Source organism: Echinops telfairi, unplaced genomic scaffold (assembly GCF_000313985.2).
Source record: "Echinops telfairi isolate 266 unplaced genomic scaffold, ASM31398v2 ScPeMD7_7469;HRSCAF=8507_0, whole genome shotgun sequence".
Taxonomy (NCBI): domain Eukaryota; kingdom Metazoa; phylum Chordata; class Mammalia; order Afrosoricida; family Tenrecidae; genus Echinops; species Echinops telfairi.
The window spans coordinates 96,855,227-96,873,655 of NW_022111372.1; the positions used below are offsets into that span (position 1 = coordinate 96,855,227).

At 46.6% G+C, this 18,429-nt stretch overlaps 2 protein-coding genes across 7 annotated transcripts in view; one reads left to right on the forward strand and one right to left on the reverse strand.

Moving 5' to 3' along the window:
• The first annotated feature begins 1,097 nt into the window (after positions 1-1,097).
• On the forward strand, positions 1,098-16,183 carry SLC23A1 (solute carrier family 23 member 1). Of its 6 annotated transcripts, XM_045284526.1 has the most exons (15): positions 1,439-1,619; positions 1,762-1,890; positions 2,209-2,366; positions 2,905-2,993; positions 3,094-3,161; positions 3,339-3,520; positions 3,652-3,772; positions 3,979-4,135; positions 4,346-4,493; positions 4,749-4,854; positions 4,958-5,087; positions 5,191-5,334; positions 5,830-5,925; positions 11,357-11,620; positions 15,523-16,183. In XM_045284526.1, exons 1-14 carry the CDS (start codon positions 1,569-1,571, stop codon positions 11,599-11,601), a joined length of 1,824 nt encoding a protein of 607 aa, XP_045140461.1. In that variant the 5' UTR covers positions 1,439-1,568; the 3' UTR covers positions 11,602-11,620; positions 15,523-16,183. The 6 variants fall into 6 exon arrangements, with proteins under 6 accessions (XP_004696709.1, XP_045140463.1, XP_045140461.1 ...); XM_004696652.2 differs by lacking the exons at positions 1,439-1,619; positions 15,523-16,183 and adding an exon at positions 1,098-1,185 and having other exon boundaries at positions 11,357-12,526; XM_045284528.1 differs by lacking the exon at positions 11,357-11,620 and having other exon boundaries at positions 1,437-1,619.
• Positions 14,041-18,429, reverse strand: part of PAIP2 (poly(A) binding protein interacting protein 2) — a 31,854-nt gene continuing 27,465 nt past the window's right edge. The window contains exons 3-4 of the mRNA XM_004718196.3: positions 17,223-17,402; positions 14,041-15,059 (exon numbers count right to left, since the gene is read on the reverse strand). Coding sequence (XP_004718253.2) covers positions 15,003-15,059; positions 17,223-17,402 — 237 coding nt within the window. The 3' untranslated portion in view covers positions 14,041-15,002. The remainder of the gene's footprint in view (positions 15,060-17,222; positions 17,403-18,429) is intronic.

Here is an 18,429-nt window from a genome sequence, read left to right on the forward strand (position 1 = left end):
GTGTGTGTGTGTGTGTGTGTGTGTGTGTGTGTGCTGGCTTCATGGACTCCAGTGTATGCAGACTCCGAAGAGACTTCATGTTTGAACCAGGGGCTCCCCATTTCCATTTTGCATTGGGTCCCATCAATTACGTGGCCGGTCCTGGCAAGGAATGGAAGGGCACCAGACCCTGACATAGAACAGGGACGGCCAAGCTTGGTAGCTCCCTCACCAGAAGTCTCTCAGCTCTGTGCCTCGGGGACCCCAAGTTGGTGGGGGTGGGGGTGTTTGGGGGAACGATATCACATATAATATGATTCTTTTTTACAGCAGAGGCTCTGTAGTTCAGACCAACCTGAATTTTAAGAAAATGTTTTCCCTAGAACTTTGCTACCTGTCAGGAGCCCTGGTGGTGTAGAGGCTACACATGGGCTGCATTCTTGAAGGTCTGCAGTTCAAAATCACCAGCTGCTTCGAAGGAGAAAAACGAAGCTTTCTACTCCTATGAAGAGTCAGTCTCAGAACCCCCCCCCCCCAGGGGCAATTCTACCCCAGCTTAGAGGGTCACTGGACAGTGTTTATGGGTTTTGATCTGCTCCCTGCCTGTGTGATGTGGGTCAACTTGCAGCTCTCTAGATCACCTCCCTCCCCCCACCAACTCCAGATCAGTTGTAAGGGATAATGTCAATCAACATGATGGGCTTAAGCATGACGGTGAACATACATACATTGCTCTGCGCTAAGGACAGTGGTTCTGGAGATGATAATGATGATGATAATAATTAACTGGCCATTATTGAAGGGGAAGGGCCTCCTGTAGGGTGTGGTGCATACTAAAGGTACGCTTCCCCTCCTTCCCCTCCCAGTTCTTGGCCACCTTCCAAGATTCCCCACTGCCCACCCCAGCCCCCACCCTCTCTGCCATCTCTTGGCAAACTAGACCAGGTCCCGCACCCAGGGAAGGCAACCCTCTGGAAGAAAATGGGGCAGAAGCGTGGCGGCCTTCACCACGGAGGCCAGAGTTAATACGTTACCTCCACCTGGGCTCCCCTTTCGCAATCCAGGGCTGAGGCTCTGGTTACAGATTTACTTTGAACAATGTCTGCTGTGTAAAGTCCTCCGTAAAGCGATCCCCTCTTCTCAGGAACTGCTGACCACTGTGCCCCAAGGATGAATACCCGGGAGGACCCCGAGGGCCAGACACAGGTGCTAGGGGATGGGCAGGGTGGGGTGGGGGCTGGGCCCTTTCTCTGGAAGGACAGAAACTCGGGGTTCTTTCTGATGAATCAATCCAGAGGGGCAGCTCCATGCTGAATGTGAGCATCGGGGGCTGTGGGGCTGGGGTCGGTCGGTCGGTCGGGGCCAGTAGAGGTCTCAGTGGTAACCCAAAGACCTCCAGGAGACTAGGGGAGGGGGCTGAGTTGGGCCCAGCTCAGAGAGCAATTCTCCAGGATCTCTAGTCCTCTTGGCCTTCTCTCTCTCTGGTCACTGCCTCCCCCGACCCCTTCCTTAACTTAGGAGGACCCCTGGCTAGACTGCCCAGGCTCCAACTACTCCAAGAGCCAACACTTCGGGCTCCCTACCTCTTCATGAAGCACGGGAAGGGGAAGCCAAGTGAAGCAAGACTGAGTGACAGCTGGGTGGATGGATGGTGGGGGTTGACGGGGGAGGGGTGGGGGCAGGGTTCCAAGCTCGAGCCCCGCTCTTGAGTTCACAGGCCTCTGGGGCAGGCTCCCCCCACCACTACCACTCTGCCCTGAGCTATTTCTCTCTTCTCCACAGCATGACTCTGTGCACTCAGCAGTCCCCAGGCCCCCGCTGGCGACCCTGACCACAGAGCCCAAGTTTGACATGCTGTACAAGATTGAGGACGCCCCACCTTGGTACCTGTGCATCCTGCTGGGCTTCCAGGTGGGCGTCTCCCCAGGCTTCTACCCCCACCCCTCACTGTGGGCTCTCTCTGATCCTGGCCACCGGGGTTACTCCAGGTGACAGGAAGAGAAGACATAGGTCAACACAGTGGCTGTCACCAAGCAGGGGTGCCTTGGGGAGGTTTAGTCACCTGCTAATGGGTGTCAGTAGCAGAGAGGAATGTCTGCGCCACAGGACTTTGGGATGACTGGCGAGGACTCCCCGGGAGTCCCCGGGAGGAAGTGCCAGTGCTCAGTAGATGCCCTTGCTCCCCTGATCTCCTTGGCCCCTGCCTCATGCCCTCCCTGTACCCCCCAGCATTACCTGACGTGTTTCAGCGGCACCATCGCGGTGCCCTTCCTCCTGGCAGAGGCGCTGTGCGTGGGCCGAGACCAGCATATGGTTAGCCAACTCATTGGCACCATCTTCACATGTGTGGGCATCACCACCCTCATCCAGACCACATTGGGCATCCGGTGAGCTGCCCCACCCCGCCCCCACAGCAGGACCATCTCTCTCAAAGCAGGCAGCTGGGACCCCACCCTGGGCCCCTGGACTTAGAGGACCACAGGAGTCTGTGAGCTTAAAGGGACAGGCCCCGGCTGGGCTCTTGCCCTCTTCATCTGGACTGTTTACTTCGAACCCTGGACTCCCCCATTTCCTGGGATCTGTGTGGGTCTCTTCAAAGGCTCTTCCTCTCTCAGGGCTGCCCACATAAGCCTGTGGGCACACCCTGGGCCTACGTGGCCAGAAGATGGCTGTTTGAGGGGTGCTGGGAATGAGGGAGGATTGAGTGGAGCTTGGTCCCAGGAACTGAGCTGTTGGGGTCTCTGAGCCCGGCCCTCACAATGCAGGAGCTGGTGTTGAGCAGGGACAGGACCTCCACTGGTTCCTCTTACTTGAGTCCCCAAAAGTATTAGCGGCAGTCCTGCCTGGAGCCTCAGTGACTTTTCTGTACCCTGGCCCTCCTTCTGCCTACACCCGTGTGTGAGTCGCCTGTGCCTCTCCTCCCAGGCTGCCACTGTTCCAAGCCAGTGCTTTTGCATTTCTGATCCCAGCCAAGTCCATCTTAGCCCTGGAGAGATGGAAATGCCCTCCCGAAGGTGAGCGCACTCCCGAGGTCTCGCTGGAGGAGAGGGAGGCCCAGGGGTCTGGGTCCTCTGGCGCCTGTCCCTGAGTGTGAGAGTCCGTTTCTGCCCTCAGAGGAGATCTATGGTAACTGGAGTTTGCCTCTGAACACCTCTCATATCTGGCACCCACGTATACGAGAGGTGAGTTTGCTTGGGGGGCAGTGGGGCTCTGGACCTGAGGGGGGACTAGGTGGGAGTGAGAGCCTTTGCTAAATTGGGGTGGAAAGGGCTTTGCGGTAGGGCAGGAGCTGTCGTCCTGCTGGTGGCCAGGTCATGGCTTCTCCGTGGTGACTGATAGCTGATCTTTGCCCTTCTCAGGTCCAGGGTGCAATCATGGTGTCCAGCATGATAGAGGTGGTAATTGGGCTGATGGGGCTGCCTGGGGCCCTGCTCAGCTACATTGGGCCTCTCACAGTCACCCCCACCGTCTCCCTCATTGGTCTCTCTGTCTTCCAAGCTGCTGGCGACCGAGCTGGCTCCCACTGGGGCATCTCAGCTTGGTGAGCAGGCACCAGGCCTGGTGCCTACACAGCCCAACCCCGGCCCCGCCCCTCACGTCCTGCCCTCATATTCTGGCCCCTGATCCCAGTCTAGTCTTCCAGCCACCGCCTCCTTGTGCCTCTGCCCCCAGCTCCATTCTTCTGATCGTCCTCTTCTCCCAGTACCTGCGCAACCTCACCTTCCTGCTGCCTGTGTACCGCTGGGGCAAAGGCCTTAGTCTCTTCCGCATCCAGATCTTCAAGATGTTTCCCGTGAGGAGCTAGCAGGCGTGGGGCCGGGACTAGGGCAGGGGCTGGACTTGGGCCCGGGGCTGAGGTGGGGCAAGAGCCAAGATGAGGGCCAAGCCTGGTGCTGGAGCAGGGCTGGAGCTGGAGTCTGAGCTAGCACCTGGGCAAAGGCTGAGCCTGAGGCTGCCCCTTCAGTGTCCTCAGTGTGCCCTCGTCCCACCCCACTTCAGATTGTCCTGGCCATCATGACCGTGTGGCTGCTCTGCTATGTCCTGACGCTGACAGATGTGCTGCCCACAGACCCATCAGCCTATGGCTACCAGGCACGGACGGACGCCCGTGGGGACATCATGGCAATTGCACCTTGGATCCGCATCCCCTACCCATGTGAGCAACCCTCTCTGGGCCTGAGAACCCCCTGGTGTCCTCGGTCCAGCTGATGACATTATAAATAGCATGAGCTACATTTACTGTGAGACAGGCCGTTTCATTCAGTCTCATGCCTCCTTACCCACCCACTACTACTCTCTGATCTATTTCAGATCCCACCCCCCATCCCCCAGTGCCCTCAAGGCCTCCTCTCTCTCTCTGACCCAGGTCAGTGGGGACTGCCCACAGTGACTGCAGCTGCTGTCCTGGGCATGTTCAGTGCTACCCTGGCAGGCATCATTGAGTCCATTGGCGATTACTATGCTTGTGCCCGCCTGGCTGGTGCACCACCCCCTCCAGTACATGCTATCAACAGGTATACCCGCCTGGCCACCCCCCAGGATGCAGATGTCGGGTTGGGTCCCAGAGGTGTGGACTTGGGCTTATCACTCTCTCTAAACTTCATTTTCCTTATGGATCGAGGATGCGCATTCCTCCGTGACTGTTGAGGGGCTGGATTCACTGCAGATTAATAAGCAAGCACATGTACACCTGTGCTTACTCTGCTTATTGTGTAATCAGTCGCAGGGGTAGGACTGGGCCAAGTCCCCCATTTGCCCTTTCCTTCCAGGGGCATCTTCACTGAAGGCATCTGCTGCATTATTGCCGGCCTGTTGGGTACCGGTAACGGCTCCACTTCGTCCAGCCCAAACATTGGTGTTCTGGGGATCACCAAGGTACCGGCCCACCTGAGCAGCACTAATCCCTCCCTAGTCTTAACCCCAGCTTTGCCTTGCTTCCCTAGGCCACACTTTGGCCCCGCCCCTACTCTCCCTGCAGGTGGGCAGTAGGCGTGTGGTGCAGTATGGCGCAGGCATCATGCTGATCCTGGGCACCATTGGCAAGTTCACGGCCCTGTTTGCTTCGCTTCCCGACCCCATTTTGGGGGGCATGTTCTGTACTCTGTTTGGTGAGTGCAGGGCCCCAGGCTGAGGAGTGGGGGTATGGGCTGTGTGCAGACTGGTGGGGTTCCACCCAGACAGTGCTTCAGCGATTCTCCTGCACGATCCTAGGGATGATTACGGCCGTGGGACTGTCCAACCTGCAGTTCGTGGACATGAACTCCTCTCGGAACCTCTTTGTGTTGGGCTTTTCCATGTTCTTCGGGCTCACATTGCCCAATTACCTGGAGTCCAACCCCGGCGCCATCAACACAGGTGCTTCAGCCAGTTTGCACATCTGAGGGAGGGGGGATCCGGGCCCACGACACTGAGCACAGCCAGCTTCCCAAAAGGAGCATTAAAAAAAAAGCCTCCACAAATCCTGCCCAACTCTGGGTATTAACCAGGAGTGGGGAGGATAATTAGCAAGTGTCCTTGTTTAAGACACTGTGGCTCCATAATGGGTTTTACCCATCTAAAGTTCACAACAGCTTTGTGAGGTAGATGATTACCATCCCCGTTTTACAGATAAGGGAAGTGGATCTCTGAGTGATTTATCCCAAGTCAGCAACTAGCAACGGGCAGAACTGGGAGAGGGAGAGATGAAAGGCAAGAAAGAGGGCTCAGCCCTCTCTGCCTCTGGAAAGGCTTTCTTTGGTGCTGTCTCTGTCCCAGGGAGGCTAGGCTGTGCATGAGAAAGTCCCTGGATCCCCCCTGCCCACAAGGTGATGTCATGATGCTCCGTCTTAAGAGCCTTGGACCATTCCACAGGCATCCCCGAAGTGGACCAGATTCTGACTGTGCTGCTGACCACAGAGATGTTTGTGGGCGGGTGCCTCGCTTTCATTCTGGATAACACAGTGCCAGGTATGATTCAGACGTTGGAGGGAGGGCGAAGAACTAAGCTAGACTTCTGCCCTCCACTAGATGGTCACAGCGCAGACCCCTCTGAGAGAAGGGCTGGTGGAGTGTGTGCTGAGCCTGAGGGAGGGTGGGACCCAAGGAACACATGTTCATAGATCTTGGATGGTGGCCGGGGAGTCATTCTTAGATCTTGTTGTCTTATCTTCTCTAGAAGAATGTGTTCTTATTGTGCATTTTGTTGGACATGTACATTTCAGTGACAGATGCGGCTGGAATTGGGCAAACATTTCCACCCTTTTTGAATCCTTCTTCCCGTTAACATCAACTTCCCTCTGGGGCACCTAGCTAATCATCTGAGTTGCTGTTATCAATTTGATCTCATATAAATACATCTTAGAAGAGCTGACTGCTCAAAGCAGACATTTTTACCTGTGCAGTCAAACCATTATTAGGTTTCAAGATGACAACAGTGGCTATTTTTGGTTTGAGGTTAATTTTAAAGCAGTAGTTTCAAGTATTCAGCAAGCCTTCATGTCTCCAGAAAGCCTGGATTCCATGAGGCTATAAAATTCTCTCCTGCCTTTTTCCTTTTGATCAAGATTCTACTATCATTCTTTGATCAAAAGGTAATGGTGGCCAGGCACCATTCAGTTCTAGCCTCAAAGTGAAGGAAGCAGTGGCTCATAGAAGCAGTTAGCCACACATTGCATTGCCTCTTCTTATTCCTGACTCTCCTCTTTCCTGCGTGGCGCCAGACAGAGAGATCAATTGTTGGCCTCTTTCTTGAAGGCTGTAGGTCACCATGTAGAGAGGCTCCATTCTTTTTCTTAGAGGACAGACATAAATATGCCATCAGTTAATTAGCATCCTCTCCAAACGTGCTCCTATCACTTCCCTTTGGTCCTAATGCTTTTTGCATGGATTGTGGAAGCTACTTCTTGAGGTCCCTGGGAATCCTCTTGACCCACATACAAGGGCTCCCCTCCCCACCTCCAAAAAAAAAAAAAAAGCTTCCGCTGGGTGGAGCTTTTGTAGCACACATTTTTCCTGCTAGGTGAGTATTGACCAAGTCACCCTGCATTAGTGCCCCCAGTGGCATCGCCTGGGAAGGTTCTCTCCTGTCACAGTGAATTTCTTCGTAAAAGCCGTTTCTCTGGAGCCTTGTTTTTTGAGATAGCCACAAAAAAAAGAGAAGAGCATGTGACTGTGAAATTTTGTTTCCTGCTTGGGAAAAATGCCGCAGAAACTGTTGTGATGTTGAACACATCTTACAAGGACAGTGCTATGGGAATAACTTAAGTGTATGAGTGGTTTTGGTGTTCAAAAAAGGTGACATGTCTATTGATGACAAACCTCGTTCTGGCTGTCAACTTCCTGAATGGACAAAAACGTCAACAAAATTCATGCACTTGTGCTGGAAGACTGATGACGGACCATTGAAGAGATGGGGAAGTTATCTGTACTATCTTGGAGCTCGGTTCAGTGAATTTTAACGGACGATTTGGGAATGAGAAGGGTCACTGCGAAATTTGTGCCTCGGGTTCTGACTGACCAGGAAAAAGAGCATTGAGTGGAAACACGCTGTGCTTTGAAAGAACAGCTCTGAAGCACCCCGGACTTTTTCCCCAAGGTCATTACTGGTGATGAGACAGGGTGCTATTATGTCCCCGAAACCAAGTATCAGTCAAGCTAGTGGAAAATGCCATGGTCGCCTCGCCCCCAAAAAGCTCAAGTGAAATCAAAGACCAAGACGATGCTTTGCTTTTTTATACGATGGGGAGAGTGCATTTGGAGTTCATTCCACCAGGCCAGACTGTTTGTTAACCAAGTTTTCTATTCAGAGGTTCTGAAAATATTGTCTAACAGTGTGCGACCAAAAAAAATCTGATTTGCGGCAGACTGGGGACTGATTTTGTCACAACACACCTGCTCATGCAACCATCTCAGTGTGCAAATTTTGGCAAAAACGGCATGCCTCTCTTGCCCCACATTTATCTGACATCACTCCTTAAGTCTTTTTTTTTTCTGCGAATGAAGAGGGACATTAAAGAACAGCGATTTGACGACTAAGTAGAAGAGGTGAAAAAAAGAGGGAGGTGCTGCCAGCCTTCTAAACAGATGAGTTTGAAAAATGTTTCCAAGAATGGAATCACAGATTTGACAAATATATTAAGTATAATGGAGAGTAGTTTGAAGGTGATAAGGTTGTTTTGTAAAAAAAAATAAATAAATATAAAGCTTTGGGGGAGGGATTCCATTTTTTGGGGGGGGTTACCCAAAAAATGGGCCTAGTGAATGTATAAAAACAATGTTACCAGATTCTCTAATGTAAGCATCCATCAAACACCTACTCCAGGTCAATATTGAGCTAAGTACAGTGATACCTCAATTGTCGAATGGCTCTAAGCTTGAATTTTCCAGCACAGTTCAAAAAAATCTATTCATAATTTCACTCAATAGTTGAACTGAAAATTGGACTTAGCAAACCTTGCATGGGCTGAGAGTGAGCCTCACTTTGTGTCTCACCCTGGACACCAAGGGGTGATGATTCTTCAGTTTAAGTGCTGTTCTCGCTCGGACAACATACAGTGCTTGTGTTACTGCATTGAAACTTTTGTCACCGAGCTCTTTTTGCATTTCATTTGTGTAAAATGTCGTAACCATGGCTCCAACGAAAGTATACTGGCAGTAAAGCTAAGAGGAAAACTCCGAGAACCACAATAAAGTTAGAAAGAGATCATTGCAAAAATTGAATCAGGTCGCTACCACTTGCCTGATTTGGCGGATGAATACATGATTAAGTAGACATTATCAGTATAAAAAAAGAAAAGTGATTAAAGCGGCTATTGTAGTAAAAGGTGTGAAATCGTTAACCATGAAACAAAGAACTCAGACCATCACAGAAGGTGAAACGTTACTGTTAATTCAGATAAATCAGAAATGACTCAAGGCAGTGCTGTGAGAAGGCTGAACGCCTCCATAGTGAACTTATAGGTGTAATTTTGGGGCTTCAAACTAATAATTTGGTTTTCCACAATTTCTTAGGAATATGTTCAGTTCTCAAACTTTTTGGTATTTGAACACAAATTTGTAATGAATTAACAATCAAGGTATCACTGTATCTTATCTTTAAAACTCATCCTGCAAGGCTATAGAAATCAGAACCAGAGAGGTTAAGTGATTCAGTTGGACACAAAGACATTACAAATGGAAGATTTCAGTCTAGTCGATGCAGTCTGTGGCCTGCCTCTAAGCCACTACTCCACATTGCCTCCCTCTAGTACAGTGGTTTCAACCTTCCTAATGCTGCAACCCTTTAATACAAGTTCCTTATGTGGTGGTGACCGCCCAACCATAAAATTATTTTTGCTACTTCATAACTGTAATTTGCTACTGTTATGAGCCAGGTGACTCCTGTGAAAGGGCGGTTCAACCCCCAAAGGGGTTGCAACCCACAGGTCGAGAACCGCTGCGTCTAGTAGGTCTCAGGATACCTGGGCTAGAGGAGACAGGGGTTAATGACTAGCAATATAGTGTGACAATTAAGGGATTGGGGAGAGAGAGCAGGACATTACCCCTCCACCCGGTCACTGACTGACTTGGAAACCAACAAACCAAAAGCCCCAGGCCCTGCATGCCTCCCTCCTTTTGAAGACCCAGGAGGCTCTCCTCACAGAACACATGAGTCAGAGGCTCAAAAGTGGGTGGGGAGTGGACAGGAAGGCCAGGGCTCTCTGGGAGACTTTAAGGTAACACCAAATGATAAAGAACTCCTGGTAGCAGCTGGTGGATGGGTGTAGCTGTCAACGGTACTATACCCCCCACCCACCCAATTTGGAGTTAGTTGGGGCTGGGGAGTGGGACAGGCCATCTTGTGGATCCAGGACAATAAAGTGACAGATGAACGTGTTATATAGGAACTCTGGTAAGGTGGAAGGCCTCCTCATCTGCCTGACACTTGCCACCCTGTGGACTAGAAAGGCTTCTACTTTGACACTTAATCCTCAACAGTCCTTCAAAATTTAATGATGAGAAAACTGAAACATAGAGTTAAGTCACTTGCCTAAGGTCACAACCTGGACTCACACTCAGATCTGACTCAAACACTGAGACCTGGATGATAGCACTGCATAGCTGTCCCTGTCCTTGCTAATGGGCCATTTTATTTATGCCTTCTTTTTTTCCTCCTGTCCACAGCCCAACTTCAGAGAGGTAACCTTTAGCTGAGCCAGTGGTGGCAGAGCTCACTGCTTGGCTCTCGGTCAGACACCAAGGGGAAGTGCAAAACGTGTCCGTTTGTTTTGAGGTGTTCTTAGCACAAGATAGGAAATAATGCTGGATTTAAAGTCAATGACGCAAGAGGACTTTTCCTAGATGAGAGACTAGCAAGGCCCCGGGAAACGGAGAGAGTAGTCCATGCAGGGATGTGGAGAGGAGACGCACTGGTTTGCTTGAGGGAGCAAGCTCTGGGCTGGCTTCTGTGTGCTACCAGACAGCAGTCTCTCCAGCCTCCCTCCCCACCCTTCAAGCTAGCCTTTCCGGAAGGCTCGGCCCCCCTTTAGTGCTCTTTCCTCTGAGATTCTCGGGTACATTTGGTCTACATGGAGTTTCCACCTTGTGCTGCTAGCTTCCCAGTGAATCTCCTGGTGTTCATTCACTCAATCAGCATGCCAAGCACAGGCAACTCTCTCCCCACTTCCTCTAGACTTACACGGGTTACCCATGTCAACCCCAGTCCTCAAGCAAAAGCCGCAGGTTACCTCACACTTCCCTGCCCCTCCCTCCATGAAATAATTCCCCTCATTGTGAAAAATCACTTTTGTGGATCCCTATGACTTTACTTAGATTGATTTTCAGAGGTTTGCATTATAAAAATAAGAAAGGTTATTTCCCAAATATGAAAGAATACTGGAGGAAGAAAAACCAACCCACTGCAGTCAGGTTGGTTCTGACTGCTTGCCGCTCACCCTACAGGCAGAACAGAACTACTCAGGCTGTCAGTCTTCTGGGAGCAGCCACCCTTTGAACCATCCAGTTAGGTCTAATGCTTGATCCACAGTGCCACCAGGGTGTCTTCACAGGCTTTCTAAATATACTTCCCTGCCCCAAGGGCAGGTTGGGCACTATTTAGGGCCAGGGCCACACACCCCCACACCCCCACTGACCAGCACACACTAGCTACTCTCATAGTTCTCAGTTAACAATTACTCTCAGTACAGGGCTTTATGACCCTATAAGCACTCCAGTAATATTAACAATAACCAGTTTCCTTTATTGTTCCTGAGAATTCTAATTGTTGGGAGCTTAGAAGTCCCACATTGAATAATTTTTCTGGATTCAAAGACTGGATTCCTGAAGTCTGCCTCAGGACTACATAGCTCTGAGGTGAGAAAGTGTCACTGCCCTGCTAAGTGACCACACTGCTCTCTTCCAGGGAGCCCAGAGGAACGAGGTCTGATACAGTGGAAAGCTGGGGCCCATGCCAACAGTGAGACATCCGCCAGCCTCAAGAGCTACGACTTCCCTATTGGCATGGGCATGGTTAAAAGGACGGCCTTTTTGAAGTACATTCCTATCTGTCCAGTCTTCAAAGGATTTTCAAAGCCCAAAGCAGAGTTTCCAGTTCCAGAAAACACTCCAACAAATACAGAAACTGGGTCTGTGTGCACCAAGGTCTAAAAAATTACTTTCAGGAAAGGTACGGATGGGCGAGAGTTCTGTGGCTTTTGTGGGAGGGTTGACAAATTGAGACCCAAATTACTCGGCTTTCATCTCGGTGATCTATTGAGCATCCCCAAGAGGATATGAACTGGATCAAGTTTATATTGATTTTGGGTGAGGCTACTTAGCCATTTTATATGAGAAAGAGCAGAATTCCCCAACTGGTGTGGGCCACAAAGAGGTTACTGGTACACTGAAACATTGTTCCCTTCAGGGTCCCTTGACAGAATCTAGGCCAGTTAGAGCTAATGAGCTAATAACTCCAGTCACAGGCAGCCTCATCTTGCACTCCATGATGCTGCACAAGCACTGTATCACGTGGAAGACTGATGCAGCACAGTCAGATCTCACTTAAGCCATCTTTTCAATGCTGTTGTGTGCCATCAAGCTGATTCGGACTCACAGTGAACCTATGGAAGAGAGCAGAACTGACCGATAGGGTTTTTCTAGGCGGGAATCATGATGTAAGATGTCCAGGTCTTTTGTCCCAGAGCTGCTGGTGGGTTTCAACAGTGGATCTTTCAGTCAGCAGTCAAGCACTGAACCGTTGGGCCGCCCGGGATTCCTTCCATTGTGACAACAGGATGACTACTCTAATGCCATGTCAAAGTCCAGTGGGGTAATTCATTTGTCCCAAGGGATTTAAAATTGAGTAGCTGCTGGTCTGAACTCTCCTGTTGTCTACCTGGAATACAGATGCTTGTATGTAAACAGCAAAGTATTTTCAAATGTGCATGTCCCTGTAAATAGGAAAAGGTCAATAAAAATGACAAGTTTAGTCTTGAGGGGTCAGCTGCTCATGAGCCATGTACTGCTCTTTTGGTACATACATATGGCTGTGAAGTATAACGGAACATTAAAATAAAATTATCAGTTTACTTTACGTTTTCCTTATTTCCTTTCTTCTCACAGAATTTCTAAATTGTTGAGGAGCAGGGTTGGCTCCTTTGTCTCAAGTTTGCCAATCCCTGCTCTAGATGACTCCTTATTAGCAATTATAGCCATCATTTAAGTAGGACTTGCTATGTGCAAATACTCTCTAATGTGGTTAGCTGTACACTAGCTTTTCAAACCATCCTGAGATACATGCTGTTAGTGCCATTTCACAAATGTTGGGAACTGAGGCCCAGAAAGGTTAAACACATGCTCATATCTAGAAAGTCCAACTAGTCTTTGTTCTTAATCATGAAAAGTTCTAATTTTTTAAATAATCCCTAATTATACTACACTATGCGAATTGCCCTGGGGGCGCAGTGGGTTAGGCACTGGGCTACTGACCACAGTTCAAACCCACCACTGGGCACTCAGTGGGAGCCAAGGTGAGGGTTTCTGCTCCCATAGAGATATACAGCCTAAAAAAAGTAGACAGCTTCAGAAGCCCAAAGGGGAAGCTCTACCTCACGCTCTAGGGTTGCTATGATTTCACGCGAAGGAAGTGAGTTTAGTGTTTTATAATTTGCAGTAGCTGAGAAAGGAAAGTCCTGTAAGCCTTGTGCATGACAGCCCGTCACTTACAGTACCTGAGATTTTAAGACAATGGGGGGAACAGGGGGAGGCTGGTTGTATTAAGGCTCACCCCACCACCACCAAAAAAAAAAAAAAAAAAAAGGCAGAATGTCTGTGCTTCATAGCTTCTTTAAAAAGCCATCTGCCCATGATTATTGAAGTGATTAGAGCGCACCGGGGCACAGGTGCTCACACCTGTGGACCACCCAGGAGAACATGGGCCAGAATCAAATCAAACTATATAACTTTTTTTGAGAATCTTCCCATGTTGCTCTTTACATTGCTAGGGGGAAAAAAAACCAAGGACTTCACCGGTCATGAATTCATTACTGCTAGCATTATGATACTGACCCTGCTCTAGGCCAAAGGCAGAGAAAAGTTTCAATGACAAAGACTGAAATTCTCGTAAGCCAAAAAAGCCCAAATGAGAACAAAAGGTGTTATCAAGGGTTGAGTAGGTTCGTGAGGTAGCATTGTGTGTGGAAACAGTTGGCTGACAGCCTGGCCCACAAAATGATTGGCTGCAGACATAAATCACTTGTGGTGGGGAGGGGGACAAAGTCTGGGTGAATCAAAATAGCAAACCAACCCAATTAGACCAGCCATGACTTGTGAGGCTCAGGAGCCACAGTGGAGGTTGGATTATGGAGCAGGGCCAGCACTATGATGGCCAGAAGGTTCTTAACCTGGCTGTCCTGACCAGACAGCCTGAGCAGACCAAGGACGGGAAAGGAAGGGTCAGCTACACAGCCTGTCTTGTAGGCTATGAACAAGACATAAAAACCTGCTGTCTCGGCACACCCCGCAGGACTGATGCAGCAGGATATCACTGGCGCAGACATCACCCCTGGAAAGTCTGCATCCCAGCACCCAATAAACACAAACACCAGCTCAGTTCTACTATTATTTATTTTTTTAAATATTTTTGAAAAAATATAATTTTTTTACAATATTTTCAACTTAAACACTATTCACACTGAACACGTATGGCAGCTTAACCTACCCAAATATGAAGTTTAAGAAGCCAAAACTGTTCTAGCTTTGTTAAAAGAAAAGTTGTGCTGTAGACTATTGTGATGGTTAACAATGCAAGGAAAAGCACCACTCAACCATAATGTTACAATTTCTTTGCTCAATAGGATTATTGGTTGGTCAAACGTTAAGACTTCACACAGTATGATGTAGAATACTCCTTAGAATATGCAATTCTTAAGTCACATATCTCTGCAGATGTATTAGGAGAATTCAACATTTCTGACACAGTAACATGCCACAAAAGTCAGCAATAATTTTCTTTTCATTACCTGTAACCTCAATAACCAAAGACATGTCTTTAATAAATTATTTCAAATTAACTAGCTGTTCTTCTTAGAAAAGGGGGACTCTTTGTTTTATAATGGGAGCAAATGCAATTGAAATGGGTATTATGGGAATTGAGAAATTTCCTTAGCATTTGGACTTAACTTAGATTTACTAATTCAAAAAGGTCTTGGCATTAACAAGTTGCTAGTTCATCCTAAGAAACCAGTTCAGCATCGCAACAGACAGTAAGGTAAGATTTAGAGGTTAACATTTAATTTGGTACTTTGTCACAACTTGACTGGTGCTTCTTCCCTTGCTGTCTTCACATCAAGCCATGGAAACAATTCTATTTTCAGTAAATGTTTGACAGCTTTTTACTTAATAACAGTCTCAGCACTTTTATTAAGCATGCAAGACTAACAAAACTTTGGCAATGCATAAGTGTAACACAGTGACGAGAGAGCTTTTACAAGTAAGTCTTCTAATACTGCCTTCACAGTGTGGAAATTGTGCTACATCCACCAAAAGAGGGCCCCATCTACTCAAATATTTTAGTACTTCACCCCAGGAACAAACTCCTTTGCATTTGGATTCAGATTGCTCTTGACCTGGAAAATAAGTACATAAAAAAGCACGCTCATTAACAGATGGTTCCAGATACTCAGAAGCATTCAACCCAGATCCACATGCAAAAACATCGTCTACAAAATACAAGAAGAAAAAAAAAAAATCAAGAACTCAGATCTAAACAACCCAAAATCTAAGGCAGGAAAAGTAAGAACCAGGTATAAGCAGTATGTATTATATCAATTTATATCAGCCTTTCTAAAGAGACAGGAACGGAAACTGTTTGCTTAGGTGTAACCAGAAGTAAATGATCTGCACAGAAACTAAGAAAAAATGGCAGTCAATAGGAATTGTGGATTTAACTATGTTAACTTTTTAAAATTATGCAAACATGGAAAACAAGTGTGGCAATTATGATTAAAGTGACTGGGGAATTGTTTATGGAATGTTTTTACTTTATAATCTTCGTGAAGAATATGAATTGCTGTCTTCTAATTCCAACAGGAAGGCTGGTATTTAACAAGAAAAGAAAACTACATGGGAAATAGAAGACCTAAGCCTGAATCTCAGCTCTGCCTTTAACTTCCTATGTAACCTTGGATAAGTCACTCCTTCTGGGAGTTTTAAAGCACTTAAAGAAGTGGGAATGAGGCAAAGTCTCTAAGAGCCTTAGAGACCGGCATCAGCATTCTTCCAAAATTCAAATGTTACTTTAAGTGGATGTGTCAGAGGATTGGGAAGAATAACTAGGAATTTTCCTCTGCCACATCCAGGACTTCAGGTTAAAAAACAAAAATGGAAAAAGGATGGACCTTCAAGCTCTTCTAAGTGCAGGTATGCTGGCAGGCTTTTAAATTGAATCTGACCCCTACACATCACTTACTTCAAGACCAAAGTATTAATATTTAACATGTTAGAGCAATAATTTTAATATTATAATTTATATACAATCAATTCCTTGAACAGGGCAGTCTCTGTCTTCCCTCAAAGGAAATATATCTATACTTCTAAAGTGTGAAGTTTAAATAAAGAAGCAGTATTCTTGGATGTGCAATCTGTTAGTAGCTACCAAAGAACAAATTCATTGCAAAAAGTCAGCATAAAATACATTATGTTCTGTATTATGGACTTATACCAGATCCACATTAAAGGTATATATTACTTATCAAGCATTAAGAATTATTTGTGGAGTGATTAATGTAGCCATAACAAGTATATCCCAAAATAATTCAGATCACATATCAGCTCAACTGGGTTATCATCACTTACTGCAACATAGGCGCTATAGCACAGTGCAATTTCAACATTCCCCCAAATGAACATGCCTAGGAGACTGATTTCTGCAGGACTGGGTGGAGCTTAGAAACAGAATTTTTTTCCTCTATTGTTTCAAAGATAATTATGATGTATAGCCAGGTTAGGAAACTGCTGCTCAGTGAACAGAAGACAAAAATAAACAAACAAACAAACAAATAAATAAAAAAATAACAAGTCCTGTGAGCAAATTCTAGAGAATTGTCTTGCAGAAGCAACTGGAATTGTAAACACAGATGAAGGACTAACATTCAGGTTTAGTGAAAATTTTGATTTCTGAAAATTATTTATCTTAATTTTAGTGAAGGACATTTGGTTCTAGTCCAATGCTAATACTTAGCTATCACAATTCTTGGAGAAACCTTTTACTTCAAATATACGATTGGCCATGAGATACTGCAAACAACTAAAAAGGCAAGTAGGTATGTGCCCCTTTTCTGCCTAAAGTTTGTATAAGTCCTTATTAAGTCACAGTTCTAAACGGAGTGAAGTACCTCAACTAAAACCCTGAGCCAGGAAAAGATTTCTGAAAATCCTTTCTGCTGAAATTTTACAAACTTTATCAAGTGTCTAGGGTAAGGTTAAAGAGCAAACCCTGTTCAAGCCACTTATGTACAGGCAAGTCATTGAAAATATTGTGTTTACTTGTATTAATTCTTTAAGATATTTATGTAACTTTTTAGTATCACAACTAAAAGCAGTGGCCAGAAGACTGTTTGGTCTAAGACTAGCTCCAGAGCATGGCTAGCAGTCACTCCACGTCATGAGTAAGACTGGTGGGGGCTCTGAAGGGACGAGATGCAGCACTCTTCTTAAACAGATGGTGGCTGGTTTTTCCACTTATAGGCAAGATGAGCTAGGTTTTAAAAAGAGGAAAAATAACTGTTTACCACAAGATCTTCCAGAGGAGAGCCGTCACTGATAACAAGGTCATTAAATTGGTCCTGGATTTGGTCCATAGTTTGTGGAAGATCTCGAGCTGGAATAAACCACTCATGTTCTTCCTCCTCTTCCAGCATTTCTTGGAAACAGCGTTCAATAAATTCCTCTTCCCATAACTCCTCTTCTATCTGTATTTATAACATATAAGACAATTTATAGCACAAGTGGTAAGTTGCCACTAAGAACAGCTTAACAATATCTGGAATCAAATAATTTTGAAATACAAAATCATACTTCCTCCTCTGCTAAGGGGGGAAAAAAGTTTGCCATGAAGACCTGAGAAGATCTCTCAAGACTTTTGCTGTCCTGTATTGAACATGATACTGTTTTTCACTGGTAGTAATGAAGAAATAATAAGGGAGTGGCTCTCATTTAGAGTAACCTGCATCAGAATTGCTTGTGATCATTTAAAAATTATACAAATCCTAACTCCACCCCAAAATAAATGCAACTGTCTTTAGGGGGTTAGGGTGAGAACAGGGGTAAACCAAAGCAAAGAAATAAAGAAACCAAAGTAGTTCTCACTGAAATAAGGTAACACCCACAGTTTAGCCTTGAACATCTACTCTCAGATGCTGAGATGTCACCAAAACCATGGTAGAAAGACCAGAACAGATGGCAGAAACACGCATGAAAGGCAACACTTTTGAGTGCATTAGAGTTGTCTTAAAATTAAAAAATTTGGTCTCACAATTTCTCAGGTTAATCATACTGAAAACTTTAGGTGAGAAATAGCAACAACTCTTGCACCCCGGGATAGCTATGTCCAAGTCTCTAATTCCTGAAATCTCTTTACTTTATAGTAGTGTAAATCTGATTGGTGTAAAGCAGTGGCTCCAAACCTGACTGTTCTCTGGAACCATCTAGGAGCTTTAAAAAAAAAATGTTTCCCAGGCTCCACCCTAGTATTCCTTTACCAGAATTTCTGGGGGTAAGACCCTAAAATAAGCCCTCTTGTTTCAACAAGCAGTTACACCTAGTTGTAATCTGGTAGTCATCTCAACACGTAAATATTACAAGCAGTCTTATGAGGTGAAGTAAAAACATTTCTACTAGGGTTCCAGTTCATACATAGAAATGTTTATTCCAAGGAAAATGAGTTTAAACATGCCTCTGTGATTAGTGGATGGCTGCAGACAAGTTCTCTCAGTAATA